This window comes from Prionailurus viverrinus, chromosome B4 (genome assembly GCF_022837055.1).
Source record: "Prionailurus viverrinus isolate Anna chromosome B4, UM_Priviv_1.0, whole genome shotgun sequence".
NCBI lineage: Eukaryota > Metazoa > Chordata > Mammalia > Carnivora > Felidae > Prionailurus > Prionailurus viverrinus.
Window position 1 is genome coordinate 133,077,249 of NC_062567.1, and position 26,189 is coordinate 133,103,437.

Here is a 26,189-nt window from a genome sequence, read left to right on the forward strand (position 1 = left end):
TGGCCTCATTTAGGTTATGCACCGGGGGTAAAGGGTAGGAACGCAGGCTCCCCACGCCAACCCCACCCCCAGGCTGTCAGCTTATTGACTGCTGGGTCTCTAGACTCTGCTCTCTGGGCAGGCTGAGTGACCTCAAGCTTGTCACCAACCCCCTCCAGCCCCAGATGCTTCCCCATCTGCAGGATGGGGCTAATGTGGGCTGTGTGAGCGGGTTCGTTTCATCAACCACCAAGCACTTGATGTCAGGGCGTCACTTTTATTATATTTATTATTATCATGTGTTGATCGTGGGTGGGGGGGGTGTTTTCCTTAAAATGCTTTTCCTGAGCCAAAAGAACTCCACGCCCCCATGCCCTGGGGTGGCCAGCTGGCACATCTCACCCTTGCAACAACTCTGGAAAGAAGAAAGAATGGGGTGGGCAGGCAGGCCTCCCCCAAAGGGCTCCCCAGGCCGGCTCTGCATGTCTCAGTGCTGCTGAGAAAGAAACCAAAGGCAGAAAAGAGCCAGGCACCTACCTGGGTTCACGAGGCTGGGTTTGCACCCCCGGCTCTCCTACAGGCTGCCTCCCCCTGCTCCTCAGGAGCTCCCCTCTCCTTCCTCTCCCCTTTTCTTGGGTTTTTCCATGCCCCCGTGGTGGGCACCTCAGCCCCCACCAGCCTGGCTTCCCTGTGATGCCCTGGAAGACGCTTTGGTGTTCACGACGGCTCTGGTGTGCCGTCCAGATGACCCAGATGTTCACCCGGCTCACTCCAGCTCATTCTGGCTGCCGCTCCCCCCCGCCCCGTCTCGCCTCCCCCGGGGAAAGGTGACCGGGTGCCCCTCTCCATCAGGATGCCCGGGTGGGGCGCAGGGTGGGGGGGGGAGGGCCCGGCAGGGCCCTCACAAGTACATCTTCATGGCCTCGTGTGTCGTGGGGCAGTAGCGGGCGTGGAGCTGGGCCAGCAGTGCCCTGGATGTGGCCTTGAAGCGGGTGCCCTGGCTCTTCCTGTTCCACACGTGGACGGCGTAGGTGGCGTTGAGCAGCCGGCGCAGCTCCTGGGGGCTGATGTCCTCGAAGTACTTCTTCCAGTTCTGCCAGGGGACGGGGTAGAAGGCCTCACAGGGCAGGGCGGTGACCCCGCGGCAGGCGTGGCTGTCACCCAGGCTGCGGACGGAGCACCACTTCTTGAAGACCCGCGTGAGCAGCTGCGGGCCCTGGTGGCCCCAGATCCAGCCGTTGTAGTGGGCCACGAAGTCTCGCATGCACAGCGCCATGAACTCGTGGTGGCGCTCGAAGGCCAGGAAGGCCCCGTTGAGGACGTAGCGGGACTGAGTGCCCAGCGTGTTGGTCAGATTCCGTAGGCTCTTGAGGACGATGAAGTCCGTGTCCAGGTAGATGCCCCCGAACTTCCACAGGAGCGCGATCCTGGAGGCGTCGGAGAGCACGGGCAGCAGGTAAGGCTCCCACCGGCGTCGCCTGGCCGCGTACCAGGCCGCCAGCGGCGTGTCCCGGAACAGCTCTTCCAGGTCCAGCGGGAGCACGTGGACGTTGGGGAAGCAGCCCAGAAGCGAGAGCCCCAGGTGCCGGGGCAGGGAGGCGTTCCCGCCGGGCAGCCCCTTCATCAGGACCACCACCCGGGACTCGGGGTGAGCCCTGGCCGCCGACTCCACGGAGCACATGAAAAGGAAGTTGGGGTTGGTCCGGTCTGAGGTCTCCAGGAAGAAGATGTTGCCCGGAGGCGGGGTGCTGGAGATCGGCGTAGGGGGCACCAGCCGGGGGCAGGGGACGTCGGCAGGCAGGTTAGAGAACTCCCTCTGGCCGCCGGGCTCTCCCGCGATGTGCCAGTAGATCATGACGGAGACGAAAAACGTGAACTTGAAGCTGATGATAAACAGGGTGCAGACCCGCTGCCTCGGGGCTCCCCGGAGCAGCCGCAGCAGGCAGTCAGGGGGCCTGGACATGTTCTCCCCAGATGACCCCAGGAGCCTCCAGCGGGAACTGGCTGGTCTGCAAGAGACGAGCAGCACATCAGGGCAGGCTGCCACCTCCCTAAGCCCGAGCAAACGCTTCCCACAGACACCGGCCACGGCCGATGCTGGCTTCCGAAGCCCTGGGGCCCGCTGGTCGCAGAGTCCCATCTCCTTCCTCACCTGGGAAAGCTGGAAAAGCAGGCCACGGGGCCGAGGTCTGGGCAGAGTCCCTTTCGCTCTCTGTGACACACCTGTGAGCTTCCCAAGGACGCAGCCAGTGCTATCTACGACACGTGGCCATCGCGGGCCCAGGCCGGGGTTCCGGCACCCACGAGGGTTGTCAGAGGTGATGCTCCTGCACGCGGCACACAGGCCCCTTGGCCGGGTGAGGCCGGTCCCCCTCGGGCCGCTGGCAGCCTGTGATTCGAAGCCTAGCGCTTTACCCCTCAGCCCCATTCAGCTCCACAGACCGGCTGGAACTGCGCCGAGGAGGCAGACGGCCAAGCAGCCTTGGGGACTTTCTGCAGAGAAGCCTGGGGCTCCGGCGGCCTGGGCGCTGGCTGCTAAGGGGCTGGCTGGCAAGCTTGCAGGACGGGTGGGCTCCAGACACAGGGGGATGCGTGCTGGGTCCTAAAGCCCTTGCCTCAGACGCAGTGGGATCTCCTGGGCACCTGGCTTCCCCAGCCCCTGCCCTGGGCTGTGCAACTTACAGACGCAGGTCTGGAGGGAGAGGGGCGGGGAGGTTGTGCCGTAGCCCGTAACCTTGCCCAGGACTATTGCCCTTGGACCCTCACCCTCTCTTGGTGATGTCCACTTGGCCAGCAGCTAAGAACATCCTGGGGGCCCGGCAGGTCGCTGGGGGAATAAAACAGGCTTGGGCTCTGTCCCCAAGGGTAGGACTATAGGAGCATCTGGGAGGCACGGGACCTGACGTGTACCTGAACCAGCTAAGACCTGGGGCAACGCACTCAGCTCAGATTTGCCACCTTCAGGACGGGAACACTGGAACCCACTAAAGGGTTGGTCGTCACCACACACGTGCCAGGTGACCTGCTCAGCACTTCACACACAGTCAGCTTCTTAAACCCTCACAACCACCCTTTGCAGAGGTGATCATCGCCCCATCTTACAGGTGAAGAAACCGAGGCACTGAGAAGTCTGGTAAGCTCACATACAGTCCCACGGTAGGCAAGTGGCAGGGCAGGGCTTGGAAGCCAGGCCATCTGGCTCCAGAGTGCACCCTCTCACCACTGCACCATCCGGCCCGGGAGAGAACCGGCAGAGGGGACCTGGGAGCGCGCCTGGCACTTTGAGGACTCCGTGCACATTCGCCAGGGCTGTTCTCGCTTTCCGCAGGATCCTGGCCACCGTGTACTCAGTGCCTTCTAAATTCTTGGTGCCCCACGCACACCCCCTCTGGCTCTCAGTAACCCCAGGGGTAGTTGTATCATTTCTCCTTCAGCGGCCAGGAAACTTGGACACAGAGGGGCGGGGGGGACTGGGTGCGGCCCGCAGGCTAAGGGGAGCTGGAGTCACCCCTTCCCCAGGACAGACGGATCTCCTGGCCTGAGAGCGAGACTGAGCAACTGGCCGGCCCTCCTGGTGGAGGGCCGGGAACCGCGATGATGTCACTGGCTGGTAACTGACCAGCCTGGGCGGCCCATGGCAGCGAGGTGGGGATCTGGGCAGCCGGGCAGCCCTCCTGGAGACACGCCCTGGCTCAGCAGCCAACCTTCTCTGCCAACAGGAACACGGCCCTTCCACAAGCTCTCCGCGTCCACAAATCCATCTGTAAGACACAGCGAGACACAGAGTGAGGGGGGTGGCGGGCTCACGGAGTCAGCCCCCAGCCGCACAGGGGGGGATGTTCCTTGATTTGTTGACTGTCTCGGCCCCACAGGGAATGTACTTGGGAGAAAGGGAGAGCTGGGTGCGGCTCTGCCCTGGAGGAGCTCTCAGCATGTGGGGGGACCATCTGGAAATGCACTAGTCACAGTTGAAATGGAGCAAAGGGCCCAGCGGGGCCAGGGCAGGTGGCTTCTGGAGAGGTCACACTGATGGAGGGGCCTTAGCCAGATGGGCCTCCATACCGCCAAGGGCGCCTGCACACCTGCCCTCCCCAGAGCCCAGCTCGGTCCTTGGCGCATAGTAGGGACACACAACCTGACTCATCCTCTCGTGGACCCGCTCACTCACTGACTCACTCCCCTGGCCGCCAGAGGGACACTTCAAAAACACAAGCCAGGTCACGTCATTCCTCTGTTCAGACCCTCAGTGATGTGGGAGGCCCCGGTCGCCCAGGTGCCCCCATCCCTGACCTCACACCCCACTTGCCCTAACCCAGCCACGCCTGGCCTCCTCACTCCTTCTCAACCCCACCGCCCACCCCCGTGCTGCCACTCAGGGCCTGCACACTTGCTGTTCCCTCGGCTTGGAATGCTCTTCCCATGGTGTTTACCTGGCTCGTTCCCTCACCTCCCTCTCGTCCTCAAAAATCATGCCTCCCCCGCCCTTCCATAGTCCCCTGTGGAGCTCGCGGCACCTAATCGAGCATCCTGGACGTTTGGTACTCGTTTGTTTGGGTTACTTATTTGGAGCATAACCCCACGAGGACAGGTATTTTTTGCCTTTTGTTCAGCATCTAGAAGAGATGACTCTTGGAAGGTGGTTAACAAATACCAGGGGAGTGAGTGACTCAGCGGGTGGGTGAATGAAGGTGGGAGCGAGTGAGTGAAGGAGCAGATCAGTGAATGATCAGCGAGTGAATGAACGAATGAGTGAATGAATGAGTGAATAAGTCAGTGAGCCAGCAAATCAGCACGTGACCGAATAAAGCAGTTGAGCGCCTGTGTGAGGGACCTGGGGGTCGGCGGCTGGGTCAGGAGTGGCAGGGCCAATATACATCAAGAACCTTGTGTTCCCCCGCCCTGGTTTTCGCCTGCGAGGGGAGGCTATTTTGGTCTTGAGTATTTTTAACCCAGTGTGAACCACACGGAGCAGGGGACAGACAGTCGGAGCGAGCAAGGTCCTGGCTGCTCGGGGGTCCCGAGGCGCTGGGGTGATCTGGGCCTTCTGTGGGGTGGGGTGGGGTCTGGGCCTGTTGGGGAGACGGGATTTGCCACCTGAGCCCGCGCCGACCGCAGGGGACAGTACCGGCCCCGAGCAACACCGTATTTGGTGCTCGAGCCCAAGACCCAGGAATAGAAACGACGCGCGGGGCCAAGTTGGCCACAGCCAAATACCCGTGTGACCTCAGGCCCGAAGCATGCTCCTGGCCCCCCTGGATGGGCCTCGCAGCTGTGGCTCAAGTCCTGACCCTTGTCAGTGGAGCCTGGCACACTGCTCCTCCTCCTGCCTCCCTGCCTAACGCTTTCAGCCCTGCACCGGGGAGAGATTTCCAGTTAGCTGGTCAACTGTGGCCACTTCCCTGCCCTGAGCTCTTCTGTGGCTCCCCATCCTCAGGGACCCTCCCAGCCCCCCATGATCCATCTCAGGCAGGACATGAGGGCGAGAAGCACACAGCCGGCAGGCCAAAGGGCCAAAGGCCTGACCGCTCCCTGTGGGTTTGGCCCTTGCATTAGTTTTGGGGGCCCCACGTCAGGAGCGTCAGCATCAGGGACCAGCCCAGGGCCTTGGAATGGCCCCACTACCTGAAGGTCGTCATTCATTCACGGCCCACAGTAGGGGCATCTCCCTCTGCCCTTCCCTCGGCTCCCAGGTCCAGCCCAGCTCAGCCCACTGCTGGCTGACCGCGACCCAGACAGAACAGGGTCGCGGCAATGGTCAGACACAGTCCACACTTCCTGAACGACCTACTACCAGGATAGGTGCTCACTGTCCCTGGGGTTCCAGGGCTAGGCCCTTGGAGAGTCTGATATCCCAAGGGGGACACAGAGGCCCAGAGACGGTAAGGGACTTGGCCAGGGTCTCGCAGCAGCAGAGAGTGGAACTGGCACCCTTAGGGAGCTCTTCCTACCCCTCTGCAAGACACGTCCCCTCCCCGGGCCTTCCTCGAGCAGCTGCAGGAGGCTGACAGCCCAGCAGAAGTCTCAAACCACCAAACCAAGGAGATGTGCGACACTGATCAGCATCCTGTATCGGCTTCCTGTGGCTGCAGAAACTGATGACCACAGCTCTGAGGCTGAACGCAGACACGTATCTTCTCACAGCTCTGCAGAGTGGAGGTCTAAATCCAAGGTGTCAGCGGGACCACGCCCCTTCTCGGGCTCCGGGGGAGAACCGTTCCTTGCTTCTCCCAGTTTCTGGTGGCTCCAGGCACTCCTGGGCTTGTGGCTGCTTCCTCCAATCTCTGCCTCTGTCTTCACGCGGTCTTCCCCTCTGTCTCTTGCAAGGACACTTGTCATTGTACTTATGGCCCACCTCACTAACACGGGGTCACTTCCTTAACTCAAGATCCTTAACTTAGTAACGCCTGCAAAGACCCTTTTCCCAAAGGAGGTCACATTCACGTGCCGCAGGGTTAGGACGTGACAATCGTCTCTGAGGCCACTATCCACCCCACGACACCTCCTTTCTGTGTCTCTCTGCCCTGGAGACTCAGAGCCCCTCTCAGGTCACACAGGGCCTGGAACATCCCTGAAACGGCAGCTCCGTGGAGAATGTGCCTGGGGGGGCCTCTCTGCGTGGCAGGACAGCACTGGGGAGTCCCAGTGGACATGGGGTGGCAGGTTTTGCCTGCCCAGCATCCGTCCCCCCTCTGCTGATAAGAGTATCCTGATTGCCTTTGAGGGACTACCTCTGCCCCACAGACCCCACTCTCTAGCTCTTGGGGGCGGCACAGATTCAGATCTGCCTAATGTCACGTTCTCCAGCCACAGTGAGTAGCTGGGGGCAGGGCATGTAACCCAGTGCGGGCCAAGCAGAGTCAGGAGCTTTCCAGTGGGGTCTCTAAGATGAGGCCCGAGCCGGAGGGGAGAGCCTGGCTGAGGCTGAAGCCGGCCCAGAGGCAACAGAGCCAAGAGACGGAGAGAGAGAGGCATGATGACATCATCTTTACATCTGGATCCCGCTGTGTTTGAAACTGGTACATCCTGCACTTTCCACAGACACAGAGACGGGGTGGGGGGGACGTGGGAAGAGTCTGCCAAATTGAAAGCAGGGACACTTCTGGAGACAGGACAGGATCAGGAACTCAGACCCTCTTTGATGGGAAAAATCAATACCTAGAGCTTGGAAACCCTGCTTGAAGGGTCCGCTGTCCTGTCCCTGCACACCCCCTCCCATCTTTCAGGGCATAAATAAATTCTTCTCTTTTTAAAAACTTTTTAAATGTTTATTTATTTTTGAGAGAGACAGAGAGACAGAGCACGCGCGTGCATGGGGGAGGGGCAGAGAGAGAGGGAGACACAGAATCCGAAGCGGGCTCCAGGCTCCGAGCTGTCGGCACAGAGCCCAACATGGGACTCGAACTCACAGACTGCCAGATCATGACCTGAGCCGAAGTCAGAAGCTTAACCAACTGAGCCACCCGGGTGCCCCAGTAAATGAGTATTTCTACTGAAGAAGTAGGAGTTACCGTTATTAGAAAGTGATCCTCGTAAAAATGGCTGTTTTCAGAATGGAGGTTATAAAATGTTCCTCCTCCAGAGCCTACAAGATGTTCTAAAGCCAGGGAGGTAGGGAGGTAGAGACTTCTTTTTCCAATAGGAATAAGGCAGATTCTGGGTTCTGGATCTTTCCCCCCCTGCTGATGTCATACAGAGCAACACAGGAAAGAGAAAATAAGCCACAAGCTACAGCTTTAGCGAAACCGGGGCACGAAAAACCCGTAAACTCCAACTCGCAAAGCTGGACCCGAGTCCAGCAGATACAGCGGTGAGGTGGGGAGGAACGGGGGGAGGGGGTGGGGGGGCCCGGAAGTGGAAGATCGGAGAGATCGCCACTTCTAAAAGGAAGACGAGTAAGTCAGAAGAGAGATGTAGCCTGCATGAACCAGGAGAGTTCAAGGATGGAGGCAGGTGTCCCCTTGAACCCGGTTGGGTTCTGTGAGGCAAAAGAGCACTGGGTCCTGAGAAGGGCTGTATTTTAAAGGAACAATCCATTTCCATAAAAGCAGAGGAGGGAGTCTTTCAACAGAGAAACTTAGAGAACTTGCCTGGCCTGTCTCCCAATTTCTACCAAAACCTCCTGTTAAACGCTGATCCAGGAAAATTCAACCGATTTGAATATAAAAAACAATGGTGAAAGGAATAAACACAGTGTCCATATAAGGAAGCTACAAGAATGAAAAGGGGAAGGAACACTAATGTTCTCCTATGTAGAGAAACTATTCACTATAGTTTAAGCATTCACTATAGTTGGGGGCGCCTCGGCGGCTCAGTCGGTTAAGCGGCCGACTTCAGCTCAGGTCACGGTCTCACAGTTTGTGAGTTCGAGCCCTGCGTCAGGCTCTGGGCTGACAGCTCGGAGCCTGGAGTCTGCTTCAGATTCTGTGTCTCCCTCTCTCTCTGCCCCTCCCCCACTAGCACTCTGTCTCTCTCTTTCTCAAAAATAAATAAACTTTAAAAAGAAATTCACTATAGTTAAGAAAATTCACTACAGTTAAGAAAATTCACTGTGAAAATATCACCACATGGGGCACCTGGGTGGCTCAGTCAGTTGATGACGATCTGGCTCAGCTCATGAACTCACGGTTGGTGAGATCGAGCCCCGTGTCGGCCTCTGCACTGACCATGGAGCCTGGATTCCCTCTCTCCCTCTCTCTCTGCCCCTTCCCTGCTCGTGCTTTCTCTCTCTCTCTCTCTCTCTCTCTCTCTCTCAAAAATAAATAAATAAACTTTAAAAAAATCACAAAACACGTGGCATCTGGTGGTGCTGACAGAGCGGAGCCTGCTTGGGATTTCTCTCTCCCTCTCTCTCTCTCTCTCTGCCCCTCCCCAGCTTGCTCTCTCTCGAAAAATAAATACACATTTTTTTTTTTTAAAAATCACCACAGGGGCGCCTGGGTGGCGCAGTCGGTTAAGCGTCCGACTTCAGCCAGGTCACGATCTCGCGGTCCGGGAGTTCGAGCCCCACGTCGGGCTCTGGGCTGATGGCTCAGAGCCTGGAGCCTGTTTCCGATTCTGTGTCTCCCTCTCTCTCTGCCCCTCCCCCGTTCATGCTCTGTCTCTCTCTGTCCTAAAAATAAATAAACATTGAAAAAAAAATTAAAAAAAAAATCACCACAAAACAAATAAAAATTCGAATACAAAATTACAGCATGAATTTAAAACAATGAGAACAACAACAACTTTAAAAAGTAATTCTAGCCATGAAGGCAGACCAAAAAGCAGAAGGTACAAGAGCTGGAGAAGAAACAATTAGGCAAAGTGAAAGCAAGAGAAGAGGATGATGTGTGAGGACTGACAGACCTCAGGAAAGAATTAGAAGGCGATAACAAAAACACTTCGGAGATGAAAACCAAATGGCCGGAGACACACGGGAGCACGGGCTCCATACAAAGTATCGCAAGAGATACAAACAGGAAAGGGAGAAGAAGTCAAGAAAATCCAACAGAAATCATCAAGGAGATGTTAGAACTGAAGACACGAGGTGGAACAGGCAGCAGAGGGGAGCCAACAAACGTGCGGCCAGGGCTCCTGAGGAAGAAAATGACGCCAATGGCTAGAAGAAATATTTGCGATTATAATTCAGGAGAACTTACCTGAAATAGGGGGAGACTTGATCCCATGAATGGAAAGGCACACCGTGCGTTAGACAGCGGTGACCCGGAACCGTGAATCCCGAGACGTGTAATAGTAAAATCTCTGGACTTTAATTTTTTTTTTAAATGTTTTATTTTATTTTCGAGAGACAGAGACAGAACACGAACAGGGGAGGGGCAGAGAGAGAGTGAGACACAGAATCGGAAGCAGGCTCCAGACATTGAGCGTGTCTCCACAGAGCCCGATGCGGGGCTCGAACCCACGAACCGTGAGATTGTGACCTGAGCCGAAGTCGGACATTCAACCAGCTGAGCCACCCAGGTGCCCCCAAATCTCTGGACTTTAAAGGTACTTTAAAGGACTTTAAAGGCCTCTCTGAGGCTTTAGAACTGACAGAAGATATGCCTTAATCACTCAGTACAGTATCAGCTGAAATGGGGCAGCCACAAGAGAAAGGAAACCCGTTAAGTTTATTGTTGTTCATAGAAGAGAAACAACAGAGACTCTCTAAAGAAAAAAGAAACTAAGAGTATTTTATATAAGGGTGTCAATATAAATGTAGCCACTAGAACAAAAATACAAACTTTCCCGAATATCAGAGGGATTTTTTTTTATTTTTTTTTAAATTTTTTTTTTTTTTCAACGTTTATTTATTTTTGGGACAGAGAGAGACAGGGCATGAACGGGGGAGGGACAGAGAGAGAGGGACACACAGGATCGGAAACAGGCTCCAGGCTCTGAGCCATCAGCCCAGAGCCTGACGTGGGGCTCGAACTCCCAGACCGCGAGATCGTGACCTGGCTGAAGTCGGACGCTTAACCGACTGCGCCACCCAGGCGCCCCGGGATTTTTTTTTAAACACAGTGAAAGAATAAAGAATATAGCCCTCCCACATGCGCAAAGACATACACATACATACACAACATGATGGAAAGAATACCAGACACCTGTCGCATCAATATATATAAACAGGCTTGCCTCGCTTACCTTTACTAAGAAAAAGATTTTTTTATTTAGATCCCAAACAAAACCCAGCTCTATCCTGTATTTAAGAGATATACATCAAAATGATTTAGAATGGTTAAAAGCAAAAGAAAGAGGAAAAATATAAAACCAAGTATAAACAAAAAGAAAGCTGGGGCCATAATCTTAATATCAGACTGAGAATTCAAGCAACCATCAGTAAGTGAGCCAAAGAAGGGCCAATAATAATGCTAAAAGGTATAATTCACAACATACCAGCAGCAATTTTCAGGAATTAGAAATTACAGAATGCTACGATAAATAGATTGAAACACACTAATAAGAGATTTTAATTCACCACTCTTTTTTTTTTAATGTTTTAAATGTTTATTTAATTTTGAGAGAGAGACAGAGACAGAGCAGGAGTGGGGGAGAGGCAGAGAGAGAGGGAGATACAGAATCCGAAGCAGGTTGTAGGCTCCGAGCCGTCAGCACAGAGCCCGACACGGGGCTCGAACCCACGAAGTGTGAGATCATGACCTGAGCCGAAGTCGAACGCTTAACCAACAGAGCTACCCAGGCACCCCTTAAGTCACCACTCTTAACCCAAGAAATAAATATAAATGAGAATTCAGAAGATGTAAATAAATGGTCAGTGAGGTTCTACACTGTATCAAACTCTCTATCTTCATAACAGGCAACACACTTTGTTCTCAAGAGTTGATGAAGCGTTCACTAAAATTGAGAACAAAACTGACAAACCTTTAGCTGGATTCATTGAGAAAAAAAGAGAGAGGACTCAAATAAACAAAACCGGAAATGAAAGAGAAGAAATAGCAACCAACACCACAGAAACACAAAGAATTATACGAAAATACTATGGAAAATGACATACCAACAAATTGGACAACCTGGAAAAAATGGATACATTCCTAGAAACATATAACCTTCCGAAACTGAATCAGGAAGAAATGGAAAATCTGAAAAGACTGATTACCAGCAATGAAACTGAATCAGTAATAAAAAAAAAAAAATAAAATAAATAAATAAATAAATAAATAAATAAATAAAAAACAAAAACCCAACAAACAAAAGTCCAGGACTGGATGGCTTCACAGGCGAAGTCTACCAAAGGTTTAAGAAAGAGTTCATACCTATTTTTTAAATAGTTAAACTATTCCAAAAATAGAAGAGGAAGGAAAGTTTCCAAATTCATTTTATGAGGCCAGCCTTACCCTGATATCAAAATCAGATAAAGATACTACAGAAAAAAAGAAAACTATAGGCCAATATTTCTGACGAACATAGATGCAAAAATTGCCAACAAAATATTACCAAGCTGAATCCAACAATATATTTAAAAAATCCTTGGGAGGGGCAGGGGAAAAAAGCATTCGGCATGATCAACTGGGATTTATTCCTGGGAGGCCAGGGTGGCTCAATATCCAAAAATCAATCAACATGACACATCATATTAACAAGGGAAAGGATGAAAACCATACAATCATCTCAACAGATGCAGAAAAAGCACTTGAGAAAGTACAACATCCGTTCATGATAAAAACCCTCAACAGGGGCGCCTGGGTGGCTCAGTCGGTTAAGCGTCCGCCTTCGGCTCAGGTCACGATCTCATGGTCCGTGAGTTCGAGCCCCGCATCGGGCTCTGGGCTGATGGCCCAGAGCCTGGAACCTGCTTCCGATTCTGTGTCTCCCTCTCTCCCTGCCCCTCCCCTGTTCATGCTCTGTCTCTGTCTCAAAAATAAATAAACGTTAAAAAAAAACCAACTCAACAAAACAGGTTTAGAGGGAACATATCTCAACATAATAAAGGCCATATATGAAAAACCCACAGCTAACATCACAGTCAATGGTAAAAAACAGCTTTTCTTCTAAGGTCAGTAACAAGACAAGAACGTTCACTCTCACCACTTTTATTCAACACAGTGCTGGAAGTCCTAGCCACAGCAATCAGACAAGAAAAAGATATAAAAGGCATCCAAATTGGTAAGGAAGAAGAAAAACTCTCACTATTCGCACATGACACGATACTATAAAGAGAAAACCTAAAGTTTCAAAAACAAAAACAAAACAAAACAAAAAACTATTAGAACTAATCAACGAATTCAGTGAAGCCATAAGACATACAGAAATTAATATACAGAAATCTCTGTTGCATTTCCACACACAAATAATGAAGTAGCAGAAAGTGAAAGTAAGAAACCAATCCCATTTACAATTGTACCAAAAGGAATAAAATACCTAGTAATAAACTTACCCAAGGACGTGAAAGATCGATACTCTGAGAACTATAAAACACCGATGACAAAAATCAAAGATGACACAAAGAAATGGAAAGGAATTCTATGCTCATGGATCAAAAGAACCAATATTGTTGAAATGTCCACACTACCCAAAGCAAGTTACAGATTTAATGCAATCCTTATCAGAATAGCAACAGCATTTTTCACAGAACTAGAACAAATAATGCCAAAATTTGGATGGAACCACAAAAGACCCCGAGTAGCCAAAGCAATCTTGAGAAAGAAGACCAAAGGTGGTGGTTTCCCAGTCCCAGATGTCAAGATGCACTACAAAGCTGTCGTCATCAAAACAGTATGGCACTGGCACAAAAATAGACTCCTAGATCAATGCAACAGAATAGCGAGCCCAGAAATAACCCCCCGTTCGTATGTCCACTTAATCTTCGACAAAGGAAGCAAGAATACGTGACGGGGAAAAGACAGTCTCTTCAAGAAATGGTGTTGGGAAAACGGGACAGCCACATGCAAAAGCATGAAACTGGGCCGCTTTCTTCACGCACACAAATAAACTCAAAATGTATCAAAGACCTAGATGTGAGACACAAAACCATAAAATTCCTAGAAGAGAGCACAGGCAGTGATTTCTTTGATCTCAGCTCTTGAAACCCTTTTCTAGATACCTCTCCACAAGCAAGGGAAACAAAACCAAAGACACATGTGTGAGTCTGGAATTTACAAATTGAGTCTGAAGTTCATATACCAAAATAAACAAGCCAAGACCCATAGGGAAACCGTGAGAAAGAGGAAAAAATGAGGAAGGGCTGGAGTGCTTTAGATATTAAAACACACTCTGAAGTTTCTTTTTTTTTTTTTTCATGTTTATTTATTTTGAGAGAGAGAGCAAGTACAAGTGTGCATGTGTGAACTGGGGAGGGACAGAGAGAGAGGGAGAGAGAGACTCCTAAGCAGACTCTGCTGTCAGCACAGAGCCCCATGAGGGGCTTGATTTCATGAACTGTGAGATCATGACCTGAGCCAAATCAAGAGTCAGACGTGACTGTGCCCACGTGCTCCTATGAATTTTCAATAATTAAAACAATGCAGTCTTTGAAAAAAAATTAAGTTCATGTATTTATTTTGAGAGAGAGAGAGAGAGAGATGGAGAGGGCAGAGAGAGAAAGAGAGAGAAAATCCCAAGCAGACTCCACACTGTCAGCACAGGGCCCTATGCGGGGCTCGAATTCACGAACCATGAGATGATGACCTGAGCTGAAACCAAGAGTCAGATGCTCAACAGACTAAGCCACCCAGGCACCCCTAAAACAATGCAGTCTTAAACACACACACACACACACACACACACACACACACACACCCCAGAAAACAAAAACAGTGCAGTCTTAGCAAACGAACAAACAGGACAATGAAACAAAACCTATCACAGCAATAATGAAGTGCTCGCATATCCAGTAAAGGCAGTATCTCCAATCAGTAAAGTTAAATGGGTCTTCTAAGGTGTTGGGCAGGTGGAGTAGAAGCTTGGTTCACCTCTCAGAACATGCCCCAGGATAAACTCCAAATGGAAAATAATAAACCCCATAAACATGCAGAACAAAACATGGGTGAATTCCTTTGTAACTTCAGAGTTGGGAAAGTTTTCTTAATTATGTAGGAAATCCATCCAGAAGCCATAAAAGAACAGATGAATAAACTCGACTCCTTGAAAATGCCAACTGATCTGTGTCCTCCTCCAAAACACCATCAGGGAAGTCAAAGTAGAAAGAACTACTTGGGAGAACTTTTGTGCCCCTCGGGTCCCAAAGGTCCACTTTTCCTAACCTCTAAAGAGCTCCCAGAAGTCAAGGAGAAAACGACCAACAACACAGAGAAGAAAAAGAGGCCAAGGGCAGCTTTGGCACAGGCAAAACACGACCCTTAATCTGTCAGCGAGAGGGAGGATCTTTTTGTAAGTAAAAGAAATGCAAATTGAAACACTCAGATAGCATCTCTCACCTGTCAGATTGGCAAAAATCCAAAACTTCGACCACACGTTCTTCTGGCCAGGCTGGGAGCAAACAGGCATCTCGCACACGGCCGGGAGGCATTCCAGATGGTACCAGTCCAGTGGTGGAGGGCAACTGAATGACATCCACCGAAACCCCTTTGCCACGCCATCCCAGTCTGTGAATTTATCCGTAGATAAGTGCCATTTGTACAGGTCACAGGTTGGTTCTCGATTGCAAACGATGAAAAACAACCCAAGGTCTTTCTCGACGGCACTGATTACACATTGATGCCATGAAAAACAATGTCAGCTCCCAGAGGGCAGGGACCAAGTCTGCTGTGACTCATTGTTGCGTCTTTCGTGGCCAGCACGGACGCTAGCACGAAGCGGGGGCTCGATATATAGGTAGATAGGTGTAGATAGATAAATATATATATTCTGAACGAGTGAGTAAATGATCCCTAAACGGCCCACAAAGCCAAGATCAGATACGGTCACTGACCAGGGAAATGCCCTTTGCAAACTGTAAGCCATGTGTGGATACAGATTACAGTTGGTAGAAAGTGTAATTGACACGTCCTGCCTCACCATCTGTGGGTACAAATTAAGGTCACACGCCTTTGACTTTTCATGTTAAAGTACCTGAGTGTTCACGGGTCCCGAGAGAGGAAAGGCCACCTTCCCAAAGCCTGGGAGACACGATTTCCCCCCTAGGGAGATCTGCCCCCAAGTCTTAGACCTCTCCTCTCTTCCCGAGGCCATCCCTCCCTGCCAGGGTCACTGCCTCTCTGCACCGGAAGCTGGACTGAAGATCGGGCTGCCTGGGGTTGGCTTCTCAGGAGCATAGGGTGAAGTCACCGTCCCCGAGCTTTCTGCTCAGTTCAGGCAGCACAAGCCACCACGAAATCTGGATTCCTACACCTTTGCTGTCTTGGCATGTCCACACATGCACTTGCCAGGACCCCCTGCAGTGCCCCGGTGGCAGGGCGTGGTGAGCTTTCTGCATCGGTCGCTTGCTCTGCCCAGAGATCACAGAGGAACAGGTAGCAGAAAACTCTTCATCGGATAAAATCATGCCCGGCTTTAAGCAAAACTGGTGCCTTTAGCACTTAGGTCTAGGCTACATTCTCGGTTAATTTTTGTGTGTGATATGAGGGAAGACTGCGGCTCATTGTTTTCCGTAGGGATAGTTAGTTTTTCCAGCGCTAGTCCGGAAATGTCTGCTCCCACACTGAATTACCTCGGCACTCTGGTCAAAAATCAATCTGCTGTTTAAGCGGGAGTCTGCTTCTGGACTCCAAATTCTGCTAATTGAACGACAGGTCTACCCTTGTGCTAAGACCACACGGACTTCATACCTGCAGCTTTATGATAAGTCTCGAAATCAGGTATCCCTCCCACCCTTTGTCCTTTTTTTTAAGAACTGTTTTGGCCACGATAGGTCCTTCATACTTCTGTGTCAATTTTAGAATCAGCTGATCAATCTCTACCCAAAACTGCTGGGATTTTGACGGGGATTGCACTGAATCCGTACGCCAATTTGGGGAGAATTGTTATCTTAACAATATTAAATCTTCCACACTGTGAAAAAAAAAAAACAAACCACGCCTGCAAATGCAATGCCCATGGAAAAGGCATTTAGAAACTCTGGCCTGGGGGGGGGCTCAGTTAGTTAAGCATCTGGCTCTTGATCTCGGCTTAGGTCCTGATCTCACGGTTTGTGGGATCGAGCCCCCCGTGGGGCTCTGTGCTGTCGGCGGAGAGTCTGTTTGGGATTCTCTCTCCCTCTCTCTCTGCTCCTCTCTCACTCACACATACTCTCTCTCTCCTAGAGTAAATAAATAAACTTAAAAAAAAAAAGAAAGAAAAAGAAAAGAAAGAAAGAAACGCTGGCCTGAGTTAAGAGTCCAGAGTTCACCCTACTTGGAAGAAAGTTTCCATGTTGCTTGACTTTTTCCTCTTTTACCGTATTCAAGATTAAAACGAATTGGCAGCAAAAGACAGTGCCCACCCTGCCCCACGCGGTTTGCACGCACACACAGAACTGCCCACACTCGGTATTCTTTCAATTAGCAATAATCGCGCCTCCGATGAACCTCATTGGCTACGATACTGCCACTGAGCAAAGCCCACACTCGGTATTCTTAACAGCCTTTGCTAACTGCACATTACCTGAGCAAGGGGCCTGGTTTCTGTCTTCTACACACTTGCTCTGTGATCTTGGGGTATGGCCTCCCTCACCATTTCTGAGCCTCAATTTCTCCACCTATAAAATAAAGAGCTTGGAAAAGACCATCTCTAAGGACCCTTCTAGAAAGACCTTCCAAATCTGGTTTCTCCAGCACCAGTTCTGTTCATGGCCAGCATCGGCCTCTCTAGACAGAGTATTTCAGGGCCACCTGCCCCTTGGTGTCAGGCCAAGAGCGCAGGCAGATAATAAGGCCAAGGGGCTGATAATTCACAGATAAGAGAGTTCCTGCTCAAGCTGATGCCAAAAAGTCTTCTTGGAAAGAAACCCAGCCAGCCCTCGGCATCACACAGAGCACCCTGGTCCTTCATTCAACAAATGCTTGAACACCTACTATGTGCCGCCCCCCACTCCAAGGTCTGGAAACACAGACAGCAGTGAACAAAGCAGATACTCTTCGGCTTCATGGAGCTGAAATCCTAGCGGAGAAAATGAACGGATAAAGAAATACAGTAAGCGATAACATGTGCTGGGTTGAGAAATACAGCAGGAACACTGGACTGGAGGACCAGGGGCAGGGGTGCTACTTTACATAGACCAGCAAGGGATGGCCTCTCTGACAAGCCGACAGAGACCTGAAGGAAGTGAGGGGGCAAGCCTTAGGGCTACCTTGGGTGTGGGGGGGTGGGTAGTGTGTCCAGGGAGGGAAATCAGTGAGTGCAAAGGCCCTGGGGCATGTGTGCCCGAGGTATTGGTGGAATAGCAGAGTAAGCAAGGTGGGAGGAAGGACAGGAAGTCAGAGAGATAATGAGGAGGCAGGGTCATGGGGGGCCTTGAGGGCCACTGGAAGGATTTGTCTCTCTGATCGGGAGCCCTGCCTTCGGGAGATTTTGAGGAGGAAGGGGCTACAATGTACCTTATGCTTAAAGAGATCTTTAGGATCTGGATGCTTTTTGAGACTAAACCAAGGGAGACGTGTGGCAACAAGAAAGCAGTTACGAGGCTCTTGGGGATAATCCAGAGGAGAGGGAGGCACAGGGCTGGGACACAGGGGGACAGCCGCTCTTGCAACACCTTTCTGACACATCTCTCCTGCCCATCTTCAGCCCTGTGACCACAGCCCAGCTCAGGACTCTGTCCTCGGCCTTGAACCCCAGCAGGTCTCCACACCCCACCCCACCCCGCAACACCCATGCCTTGTGGGCACTTCCCCAGCACCCCCCGCCCCTCTCCGGGCCCACAACCTCCAGACCAGCCAAGCTGACCTCTGCCACATTGCTCAAGCCAACAGGCTCTGGGAATTCCGGATTTCTGCAATACGCTCCCTCCCTTCCCTAAAACGTCCCTCCGCGCTCCCCTGTCCAGGAACCTCTTAACCGAAATATGTGGGAAGAGCTGCCATTTGCCAAGAATGTGCCACGTGTGAGACGTCCTGCCAAGCACCGTTCCCCCTTTACTGTGTCCTCGTATCTACCACCACGGCCCCATCTGACACATGAGAAAACGGAGAGACCGACAGGAAAGGTGACCCACCCAATGCCACGGGGCTAGTAAGCATGGGAGGGAGGATTTGCACCCAGGTTATTATATCTGCCCCAAATTCTCAGACAGCCCTTCCTCCCTGAGTCTCTCCCGACCTAGACGAGCAGGGCAGGCGACCTCCAGGAAGCTGCCTGGATTTTGGCACAGCTCCCACCGTGGGCCGTGGGCTGGGGCCCCCGCGTCACACACAGTAGGCCCTCGTGGCTCCCTTCCAAATGAGCAGCACTCACCCCAAGGCCTGGCCTCGCCCACAGCCGGGATCCCGGGCAGACCCTCAGGGCCCCAGGGGAGTCCCGCTGGGAATGGCCAGGGTGATTTGGCCTCGGGGCCTTCGGGGCACTGAGCCAGATGCCGCTCTTCCGAGGCTGTAGGTGACCCTGACGAACTTAGGGAGGGCCTGGCGACAGCAGGTGGACCAGAAACTTGTGATGACGGAGGGATAAAGGAAAACCATCCTGATGCTCCAGGAGCCCTTGAAAATGATGGTAAAAACTTGAAAGGAAAATCAACTCCATGGCTCAAACCCGCCAGGCTCTGGGAACTCCGAGTTTCTGTAAAATGTGCCTCCTGCTTCCCAGAATGCCACCCCCCCATCCCCTCCCCTGCCCCAGCAGCTCCAGCCACAGTAGGTAAGATGAGCTGCCGTTTGCTAAGAGTCCCAAATGCCATTCCTGGCGGCGAGGGTGACGGGCGGCGTTAGCTGTGTGTCTTCGTGCCTGCGGCTGCTGTCCCCACGTGTCCACAGAGAGGGGGCGTGTCCAGTCACCACCCTGCAGCGACACCTCCTGCTTTACTCTCTCTTGAGGACGGTAGTGTGACGTCACTAAAGGCCTGAGGCGAAAGCACGTGCCACGGCCAGCCTCCCCGTGACCTTGGCACCTCGAGTGCCCGCGTCGGCATTCCGGTGGAGCCTTTTCGGTCCCTTTCCGCGCACCTGCCACACACAGGGCTGCCGTGGACAGACAGAGCCGCATACGCACGGAAGGGGACCCTATTCCCCGCGCTGTTCTATACCTTGTTTTATTTTTCACCCAGAGACACGCCGGGCCCCTGTATTTTCAAACCAGAGAGTGGTGGTGCCTACGGGGCGATATCCACGTCCTGAAACTCATCGAGCCGCGCGAACGGTTCCGGAACAAACCCGCTCGAGAGCACACGTGCCCTCTGCCCTCCTATCACGCCCACAAACGCAGACCCGTACCCTCAGTTCCCAGGGTCGTGCGTCACCTCGCGTGGTTAGTCGCATCCTTCGTCCCGCCTGCTTCCCGTCCGGGCTGCCGGAAGTGTGGTTTGCATCTTTCTGCTTTTACCGGCGACACCGCGGTGACTGTCTTCGCACTCCCTTTGAGCACATCCTTAATTGCTTCGGGAGGACTGGTTCCTCGAAACGAGCCACTTGGGCCGAAGGAAATGGAATGTGCACTTACAGATGCGGCACAGTAACTGGCCTCCAGAAAGGCTTTCCAGAGCTCACGCTGTCATCCCCTCAGCATGGGGAGGGGTGAGCGCGCTTGAGTTGACGTTTGTGACTGGCTCCCCCGTGACAGGCATGGAGCTACGTGGTCAGCGTCCACTTCCTGAGGACTTCCTGTGCACAGCCACGGGCCAGAGTGGCTTTCGCACGGTAACTCACTTAAGCCTCCCGCCAGCCCTCTTCGTATCCAGCGGGCACTCTTCGTATCCACCACTTTTAAGAGTTGAGGGAACCGCTGGGGTTCGAACCCCCTCCCCTAGGTGAAAGGGGTCTGCCCGTGGCCAAGTTCACCCGGGAGTGCCGTGGCCCCGGAGCCTCAAACGTCCCCCACCCCCCGCAATAAAGAAAAGGCACGTGACTCTTGACTCTGAGTCTTAGTTTCTTCACCTATAGAATGGGCAGAATGGCACAGAGTGACCGAGGGGGTTAAATAAGGTCAGGTAACAGCGTCTGACACCAGGTAAGGGCTCAATCGTGGAAGCCCGCCCCCCAAATCAGGAGGTTGCCTTGGAGACCCAATGGAAAGTGCAAATGAGGACTGCAGAGGACCCCGGAGAGGTGGGGGCGGGGGGGGGCAGCCGTGGGGACCTTTCTGGGCTCTGTGTCTACACCCGGGACAACAGATTCTGCTCTTCCAAACCGAGTCTGTTGGGTGAACGTGAAGATCACTTCTCCCGCTTCGCCCTCACGTGCCTGCCTCTTCACCCAGCGCCCCCCCACCATCTGTCCATTCAGACCTGGCGCTGGTGGGACTTCCAGGAAGTGCTCTGTGTCCTGCTGGAGTCAGCTCCTGGTGGGTGCGGGTGTGGGCACGGGGGACAGTGTGCAGGCACTAAGCAGAAGGGGAGGGGTCTTCTAGTCCCGTGGCCAGCTCAGCTTCCACGGGGATCCGTCCAGAGGGAAAGCAAACAGGCAGACAGGAGAGGAAAGGACACTCGCTCGGACTAAGATGGGCACGGCTTCCTGATACCTACCAGAAATGGAGGCACCAAGAGGAGAGCGGTTCTCAAGGGCGCGCAGTTAATGTTGGAGGGCCAACGTTGAACCCATCCCCCCCCGCTCATCAGCGGACTGAACCAGAGCAAGGCACCTTCCCTCCCCCCAGTCTGTAAGCGGCGGGGGGGGGGGGGGGGTGATAACACCTGCTACCTCCCAGGGAAGCAGGGAGGACCCCAGGGGATGAGGCTGGCAAACAGCATTGGGAGCTGGGACCTCAGGACCAGCATCTCTTCTCTCCACTGAGCTCTTCCGCCTCTCTCTACATGAAGATCAAAGCCGGTCCCTAAGGTGTCGGTCCAGCCCTTCCCTTTCGCCTCTTGTCCTCACCAGCTCAGAAGGTCCCTCAACCAGTGCCAGACACCCCTACCTCCTGCATCTCTGGGACCTCAACCTGCGGACCCGCCTCTCCTCCGGGACTCAGCCGCTCCGTCCTCTGGCTCCTTCCCGTCAGCTCATAAATGCAGCCATCTCCGTCATCGAAAAGCACCACAGCAGATAAAGTAGAATAAAAATAAAAAACGTGCTCCTCAAAAACACACACCAGTGGCAGCAAAAGCAAAAGGCAAATGATAACCTGGGAGGAGGTCTTTGCCACCAAGAGACCAGACGAGGGGCAAAGACCTCACGGATGAGCTCCAGCAAATGAATAAGAAACACACATATGGTGATAACCATTTCGCAATTCACGCATGCCAGATCGTGCTGTATACCTTCAACAGACACAGTGCTGCCTGTCATTTATATCTCAGTAAAACCGGGGTGGAGGGGGCGCCTGGGTGGCTCGGTCGGTTGGGCATCCGACTTTGGCTCAGGGCATGATCTCACAGTCCGGGAGTTCGAGCCTCGCATCGGGCTCTGTGCTGACAGCTCAGAGCCTGGAGCCTGCTTCCGATTCTGTGTCTCCCTCTCTCTCTCTGCCCCTCCCCCACTCCCGCTCTGTCTCTCTCTGTCTCTCAGAAATAAATAAACGTTAAAAATAAATTTACAAAAAAAAACTGGGGGAAAAAAATCACACAAAGATCCCAGACATTCATACTCTTTGACTCAGAGTAATTTCACCTCTAGGAAATAACGAGAAATGCATACTCACAGCCTGAGGAGGTACAGAATGGTATAGGCCCTCTACAGAGCCAGCTGGCTCTAGGTAGAGCCCTTCTAGAACTTCCTATACATCAGATGCAGTGACTACCAGGTAATTCTCTTTCCAGGAAAGATCTGGCAATGTATAAATGCGAAAGTTCCATATAACGTCATCCCAAAGAGCCAAATATTGAAAAGCACCTAAATTTCAAATAAAGTCTATTAACTAACATGATGTAACGTATCCAAGTGCTGAAAAATATTTTAAAAAGTGTTTGCGAGAGGTGAGGCATTTGAAGTTTTCATATAGACAAGGTATACTCAACTACGTTAAAAAAGTATTTTTGAAAGTTTGGCGAAATGGTGAATGTGAACAATTAGGTATCTCCAGGTGATGCAAATATGGAATCTTCCCCTATTTCTCACAGTTAATTCACTCAAGCAACATTTAGTGAGCACCTACTACGTGCTGGGCTGGGCACTGGGTTTCGGGCGAGGTTCTGTCCCTCCAGAAGTTTCCAATCTGGAAGAGGAGGGGAACAATGAAAATGGGGGGGGGGGGTGTTTAGCAGGAGCTGTGAGCTCACCTAGGGGGTAACGGTTGGGAAGAAATGCATTCAGGAGAGCACAGCAGGCGCAGACCTTGGTTGAGGCCAGGAGACTCATACCCCACCCGCCTGCCTGCCCGCCCTTCGGGGAGGGAGAGGCGGGAGAGGGAGAGGAGGGAGAGCCGGGAGGGGCAGCAGCCAGCAGGGAGGGAGAGATAGGGGAGGAAAGAGCTGTTTCCACATTTCAAGCTTCCCTTTCTCATCTGCCCTTTCTTCCAGTCTGGTCGCAAACGTCCCCGGCGGCCAGTTGGTCTTACTCTGCCCTCGTTCCAATTTGGACCTTTCACCTAGACCTTTCTAGGCAGCTGAAAGGGCTTCGGTTGGTACAAGGAGAGGAGGTGCATTTTTAAGAATTTCTGTTTTGGAGTTTGGACTCCAATATAGAGCTGTCCTGGCAGACAAGCAGGGACGTGCATTCGAGACACTAGGAACAAGTTTGGGAGGAAGATGAACCCCGAGAAGATTCCACCTTTCAGCTCCTCCCTTTCTTTCCTTTTGTATTTGGACCTGACTGGGGGACACCCCTAGGGGATCCCTGTGGGAACAGGGTGTGCAGGCCTAGGTATGCAGGGTGTAGTCCTGGCCAACGTGGGCCCTGCTTTTGGGGACCCCCAAGTGGCCAGCTGGAGCAATCCCTGAGGATCTGGGGGTGACGGAAACGGTGTCCTCCAGGGAGAGGGGTGGGTGCGGGGGAAGATGGCTTTTAACCCTCTCGGTGCCAGGGGCTCGGCTGAGTCTGTCAAGGAGGTGGGAACTTCTGTTCCGCCGTGTCAGGTGAGGAAACTGAGGCAAGGGGGCTCCGCGAGCAGCGGAGGGGACTGGACCTCCCCGCCAGAGCCTCTCCCGAGCACAGAGCAGATCCCACTCAGTGTTTCCCGTCTGGAGAAGAGGGAGGGGGCGAAGCAAGCCGGAAAGACGGTTCGTCGCCGGGTCCGGATCCCCGGGGAAGAAGAGCTCGGGCCCTTCTCTCCACCTGCAGGGCCCTCCCCCCACCTGGGCGCTTCCGAAGCCTCAGCATCCTCCCCCCACCCCGCGCCGACGCCTCCCGCCCCGGGCGGTCTCCCCTCCAGCCGGCCGCTCCCGCCCCTCTCCCAGCCGCACCCCGTCCGGGGCCAGGGGCGAGCCCCGCCCGGCGGCGAGGCCTCCCGAGGGGATGCCGCGCCCCGCGCCCCAGGTCGCCGCGCAGCGGGGCTCGGCCCCGGGCCTCCCGCCCCCTCGGCCCCTCTCGGCGGGCGCAGGACCCCGGCCCGGGCGGCGCTGCTCCGAGGGCTCCCGGGCGCGGCGCGCCCTCCCCTCGCCGGCCAGGCTCCCGGTCCCGCCGCCGCGCTCAACTTCGGGGCGCAGTTGGCCGGGGACCGCCGCGCCCAGTCGGCGCGCACCCTGGCGTCCCTCCGGAACAGGTGGCCCGGGCGGCGGCCGGGCCCTCCCCGCCCCTCCGCAGCCCACCCTCCACCCCGCGGCGCCCCCGCCCGCCGCCCCCTGCGCGCGGCCCCCGGTACCTCCGGCTCCCGCGGCGGCGGCGGCGGACGAGCTGGCCCCGCGGGGCGGCGGCGGGAGGCAGTGCCCGGAGTCCGGCGGCCGGAGCGCCGCCCCTCCGGCCCGGGCGTGGTCAGCGCCGCCCCGCCCGCCCGCCCGCCGCCCCTGCTGGGTCCCGGCTCCCCGGGCCGCGCGTCCCCGCTGCTCCCGGCGCCGCGGCTGGACCGCCGGCCGACGGGCATGGGGAGCTCCGGGGCCTCCCGGCCGCCCGCCCTGGGGCTTTATAATCCGATTGCCCCATTTAACAGATGAGGAAGCCGAGGCTCACACGGTTGTCCCTTGAAGGTCATGCAGCCGAGTCGGGGCAGCGCCAGGACTGGAACCCGGGCCTGGAACATCTGCATTAACCTCCCCAGCCCCCGTCCCCAGCTGTGACCCGAGCTAAACGCCGTGCAGGCATTTCAGTGATGTGCTTGAACCTTCACAACTTCCGAGGGTCCTCGCGGCTGCTGCGCCCTGGCCCCCACCCCCCACCACCGGGCCCTCCTGCGGGTCCACCCCCCACTCGCCCTGTTGTCCCCCCTGCTCTGGGCCCAGCCTCCCCGTCAGCCCGTGACCCCCCCGGCCACCACCTTGAGACACGGGAGACTCTCCACCCCGGCCCCGGGACGGTCTGGCACTTAGTAGGTGCCTTTGAATGAATGAATCAGAAGGACATTCCTCGAGGCTCCCGCCACCCATCGCAGTCTCCGCCGACCTGGCACTTAGACGCCGCCTTTCCTCCCAGGACCCGCTGACCCCCTACGCCCCCTCCCCTTGTCCGCAGGCTCCCACCCTTCGCGCCCGCACTGACGCAGCAACTCTGCCCTCTCTCTCGGTCCACCTGCCGGTACTTCTATCATAAAACCAAAACAAGACGAGGAAAACCCTTCCAGGCCCCCCCGGAAACCGCCCCCGCTGCTGCCTCACATTCGTGCTTCCCTTTCCAGAAAAAGTTCTCTCCTCCTGTCTCCAGTCTCTCTCCTCCTTTGTCCCTTATGCCCCGCCCCCCACCAGCGCACTAAAGCCGTCCTTTTGGGTCCCCAGCGACCTCGTGCGTGTCACTGGAGCCACACGGAGGCTGGTCCTTGTCTCCCGGTCCCTCCAGCAATTCCCGTCAGTGCTGCGCTGCGGACTTCCTGTTCTCTGAAGCACCTTCCTCTTTTGGCCTCCCAGACCCACACTTGACTGGGTCTTCTCCTTTGCAGACTCCCTTTTCTCCCCAGCCTCTAGAAGTTCCCACGGGCTGCGCTCAGCTCTTGATCTTCTGCTCCTTTCTCCACTCTACCTCGATGCTGTCGTCCAGGCTCGCGGCTTCCGGAGACATCTGTCTGCTGATGACGCCCAGATGTGGCCCGCAGCCCAGACCTCTCCCCGCACGCACGTACCTAACTGCTCCCTTACAAGGCTCCAGCCAGCGGCCTGATCTCTGCCCATGCTGCCCTGCGACTTCCCCGTCTCAGCTGAGGACGCTTCCATTTTCCAAATACTTGGGCCCCAAACTTGACTCCTCTGTGCCCACCGCACACTTTCCGCACGCTCACTCCAACAGCAAGTCCTGGTCCGATCTGCCCTGAAAATATGTCCAGAATCTGACACTCCTCATCCTCCACCCCCCCACCCCCCCACCCCCCACCCCCTCACCCCCCCCATCCCCCGTCCAAGCCACTAGCCCCCTCCTCCCCGCCCCCACCTCCTCTAGCTGGTATTCCTGCCTCCCCCACTCCCCTGTCCAAAGAGCAGCCTGAGGGATGATGGTAGGAGGTCAGACCAGTTCCCTCCTCTCCGCCCCTCCCCCCCCAACCCCTCACAGAACTCAGAGGGAAAGCCCCCCTCCCCCCCTGCCTCACCCAGGCCCCATCCCTTCCATGGGGACCCTGCCCAGCCAAGCTGGCCTCCTTGCTGGCACTCACCGCCTCCAGGGCCTTTGCTCTCACAG

General features: G+C 54.3%; 1 protein-coding gene and 1 pseudogene across 11 annotated transcripts; both read right to left on the reverse strand.

Moving 5' to 3' along the window:
- Positions 1 to 236: 236 nt before the first annotated feature.
- Positions 237 to 24,329, reverse strand: A4GALT (alpha 1,4-galactosyltransferase (P blood group)). Of its 11 annotated transcripts, XM_047866829.1 has the most exons (5): positions 17,427 to 18,140; positions 17,017 to 17,110; positions 14,853 to 15,020; positions 3,684 to 3,740; positions 237 to 1,988 (listed from the first exon to the last, which is right to left on the reverse strand). In XM_047866829.1, the coding sequence occupies exons 3-5, from the start codon at positions 14,942 to 14,944 to the stop codon at positions 881 to 883; spliced, it is 1,257 nt and encodes a 418-aa protein (XP_047722785.1). In that variant the 5' UTR covers positions 14,945 to 15,020; positions 17,017 to 17,110; positions 17,427 to 18,140; the 3' UTR covers positions 237 to 880. The 11 variants fall into 11 exon arrangements, 10 of the variants coding, with proteins under 10 accessions (XP_047722785.1, XP_047722784.1, XP_047722783.1 ...); XM_047866828.1 differs by having other exon boundaries at positions 14,853 to 15,118; positions 17,017 to 18,197; XM_047866827.1 differs by having other exon boundaries at positions 17,017 to 18,140.
- LOC125171354 (uncharacterized) lies at positions 16,803 to 16,974 on the reverse strand (annotated as a pseudogene).
- Positions 24,330 to 26,189: the final 1,860 nt, after the last annotated feature.

What these genes read in the sequence shown, in the direction of transcription:
- A4GALT (XM_047866828.1), bottom strand. Translation starts at nt 14,944, where the DNA reads ATGCCTCCCGGCCGTGTGCGAGATGCCTGTTTGCTCCCAGCCTGGCCA. An exon ending in GATTTTTGCCAATCTGACAG is followed by an intron (nt 3,741 to 14,852) that starts GTGAGAGATGCT and finishes TGTGTCTTACAG; the next exon opens with ATGGATTTGTGGACGCGGAG. An exon ending in TGTTCCTGTTGGCAGAGAAG is followed by an intron (nt 1,989 to 3,683) that starts GTTGGCTGCTGA and finishes CGTCTCTTGCAG; the next exon opens with ACCAGCCAGTTCCCGCTGGA.